The following is a 3,445-nucleotide window of genomic DNA, read 5'->3' on the forward strand; positions in this document are numbered from 1 at the left end:
AGCAATAATTAATGCATGATAAACAACATTATCTTAATTTATTTTTTTTAAAAAAACAATAAACTATATAATTAAGTATTTGATAGCATTAATTTTTTTGTCTGAAAATTAATAATTTGAAACTATTTTAAAAGATAGTGAATGATGAACTTATTTTTTAAATCTTGAGAAATAATTATTGCTTATTTCCTTTCTATTTCATCTCTAGTCAAAGGAATATTAAGATTAAAACTTGTTTTTTGGCTCACTTAAAATATTTAAATTTAATTATTACTCACGTTTAGAGGTTGAATTTTGATGTATTTTTTTTCAAACATGATTAAAAAATTGAGATATTTTTATTTTTAAAATTTTGTGATTTTTTGTTAACTATATATTTTTTTTGTACTTTTTTTTAAAGTATTATTAGTTGTTGACAAAAAAATCACGAAAAAATATATATTTAGCAAAAAATTACTAAATTTTAAGGATAAAACATCTAATTTTTTTAATCATGCTTGCAAAAAATCACATCAAAATTCAATCTCTAAGCATTTTTTGAGAATATACATTTAATGTTGGATATTTTTGTCGCATTTTTAAATTATTTGAGAGTATTTTTGTTGATAACAAAATTTAAGTACATTTTTGTCAACGACAAAATTATTCGAGTGCAATTTTTTTTAGTTTATCCTAATTTTTAACGATATCTTAGTCACATAAAAATATTATATTAAATTTAATTACTATGACCAAGTAACCAACATGGATTTAATCTTTTAAATGTTATATATATGGAGAGAGGATATATATATATATATATATATTTGATGAGTTAGTTGCATTATTTTCCATATACTTGTGATAGAAGGTTTTGCTTGACGCATACACATATCCTTAAAGCTATCACGAGCTTCTTGTTATTGTTGTTGAAGCTATGTCTTGCAAGGAACTATTTGGTGGCACTTACCTCTTACTGAACCCTCAAGAGGCAACTCTTCTTGATCTTCTGAGACTCCTTTTTTCTTCTAAACTCCAAAACCGGAGTTTCATCGAATGTCCGGTGGACATTAAAGCAGAGGAATTCCGGCAAAGATGGCTCCTCTTCACCTCCATTGTCGCGCAAAAGCTTCTATTCACTTCAGGGAACACCATGAAAATGGTAGGAGGCAACTTGGAGTTGTGGCTCAATACACTTTCAAGCAATGGAGGATTTTTAGGGCTCTTCAAAAACAAACTAAAAGGTTCGTTCACTGTTACTTCTTCACAACCATTTTTGCCGGTTTTGTGTTTATGTTCATCATAACCAACTTGGATGGATCTCTCACTAGTCGACTTAAGTAGGTGTGGGTATTCAAATTTCATGTGTATGTGATAATTGATTGATCAGTAACAAACTTTTAAATAGAGCTTAAATTTATGATAAATTAGTTTTTATTTTGCTGGACTAAAGAATTTCATAGAAAACAAAAAATAAAAATAAAAATTAATTAACATCATCATATTATTATCATGATATCACTTCTTTTAAGTTAATAAGAAAAAGTAATATAAATTATTATATCTCTTATATTCTTTCTTAAAATAATAATACAATAAATATAAACTAATTAATAAAGTATTAAAATTTGAAAATGATAATTATTTTTATAAAATTAAAATAAAAGTACTTATAATAAAAAAATAATTAAATTTTATATAATTGTTTCGGTTCGACCAGTGACTCACTGATTGAACCAATGACCCAATAACCTTACACCGGTTCAGTTCTGACGTCCATTAAGCTGATGTGGATTTCTTTTGATTTTCGAAAAAAAAATTTGGTTTTCTAAAAATTTTAAGTTTGGTCATTTTCATGTTCTTGAGTTCTTTGAGTCTTTAAATTTTGTTCTTTGTGTTCTTGTAATGCAAGGTAGACTTGTAATTACGTTGCCCAAAAAATATTTTTTATGTTTGGACCTTACAAGTAAGTGGACAAACTTTAATAAATTATTATAGTTTCTATTTTTTCTTTTCCTAATACTGGTCCAATATAAATGATTATAAATTTGTGAAACAAAACTTCTTCTCCATTTACTAAAATTAGCTATCTTTTGTGGAAAAAAAAAATCTATTTAAAAAAAATTTATAATTTAATTCTAATAAATAAAAAATCATTTTTAAATTATGACTCTTCCACGAAACACAATATAATATTGGAAGGGCTCTTGGATGATCATCCTTCTCGATACAAAGTTAGTCATTCTTTTTTTTGTGTGTGTTAAAATACACAACCAATCAGGAGATTATATAGTAGAAAAATATGTTTTAGAAGATGCACTTTCAAAAGCATAAAAATTTTATTGAAATAAAAAATTCGAATTCTAATTTATAAAAAGAAAAATTAAAATTATATTATTTTAAACAATTATATTAAGTATATACTAAAATCATTTATTAATATAAAATATATATTAAAATATAAAATATAGATACCTTAGGGTAAGGGTTCGAACCACTTAGGAGGCATTTTGGAAAATTTGGAAGCATATGGAGCATGGTAGACTTGCATAAAGCTAGACTGTTGTAGATTCACCTTCAATTCATTGTATCATCACTTGTCCTCTTTTGATAGGCTAGTCAACTCTTGGCCATTCTTAGCCACTACTTTCTATGCCACCATAGAATTTCCCTATATATATATGATAGATAGATAGATAGATAGTCGTCACATGAAAATTCTCAATTCATTTTTATGCAAAACAACGATACACTTTTTTGTATTGGTAATACTATATCGACCACAAAGGGTAAAAGCTCCAAGCATGATGTGCCTAACATACATAAGCAAATTCTGGCAACCTAATAATAACAACATAAACACAAAAAGTTAAAAACTAGAATAATAGTAGACAAATTAATAACAATACTCTTTTTAATTTCTTCCTCCCATTCTACATTGCCATCAAGAGATTGATCATTATATATGCTGAATTATTTACACCTAAAAACTCCTTATTCCTCGTAGAATCAGTATTACTCTCCTATGGAATTCATATACTCTTTCGTTGTTAAAACTTAAAACAAGATGCGATCTTTCTCTATTTCTTTTAAAAAAAACTTATGTTAAAAAAATGACATATATATTAAAAGATGAATTAAAAGTTTAAAACTCTGTAATATCGTTGTTCTCTGAATTGGGTCGCCGTTAGGTACCTAAAAAGCAAAAGTTAAAATTGATTAAATTTGCTGGAGTACAATACAATGGATTCTATATATGCTAATTAATAATTCACAAAGTTAATAAGATACTAAAATTGTGATTATCTGATTATTAGGCGAGAGGAAACAAAAAAAATGGTCAAATCTTCATATATAGGATTTCAAAAATTTTATACACGTAAAAAATTACTAGATTAACCTCTATATATATATAATTTTACATATTTTAATATTAATTTAATGTTTTTTCAGATACATCTAATAC

The 3,445-nt window shown here is 25.7% G+C and overlaps 1 protein-coding gene across 1 annotated transcript in view; it reads left to right on the forward strand.

Annotated features, from left to right (window-relative positions):
• The window catches only part of LOC107605665, a 6,597-nt gene continuing 3,973 nt past the window's right edge, over window positions 822–3,445 (forward strand). Inside the window, exon 1 of the mRNA XM_016307622.2 lies at window positions 822–1,223. Within this exon, the coding sequence (XP_016163108.1) occupies window positions 917–1,223 (307 nt within the window). The 5' untranslated portion in view covers window positions 822–916. The remainder of the gene's footprint in view (window positions 1,224–3,445) is intronic.

The sequence above is a fragment of the Arachis ipaensis genome, chromosome B06 (assembly GCF_000816755.2).
Source record: "Arachis ipaensis cultivar K30076 chromosome B06, Araip1.1, whole genome shotgun sequence".
Lineage (NCBI taxonomy): Eukaryota > Viridiplantae > Streptophyta > Magnoliopsida > Fabales > Fabaceae > Arachis > Arachis ipaensis.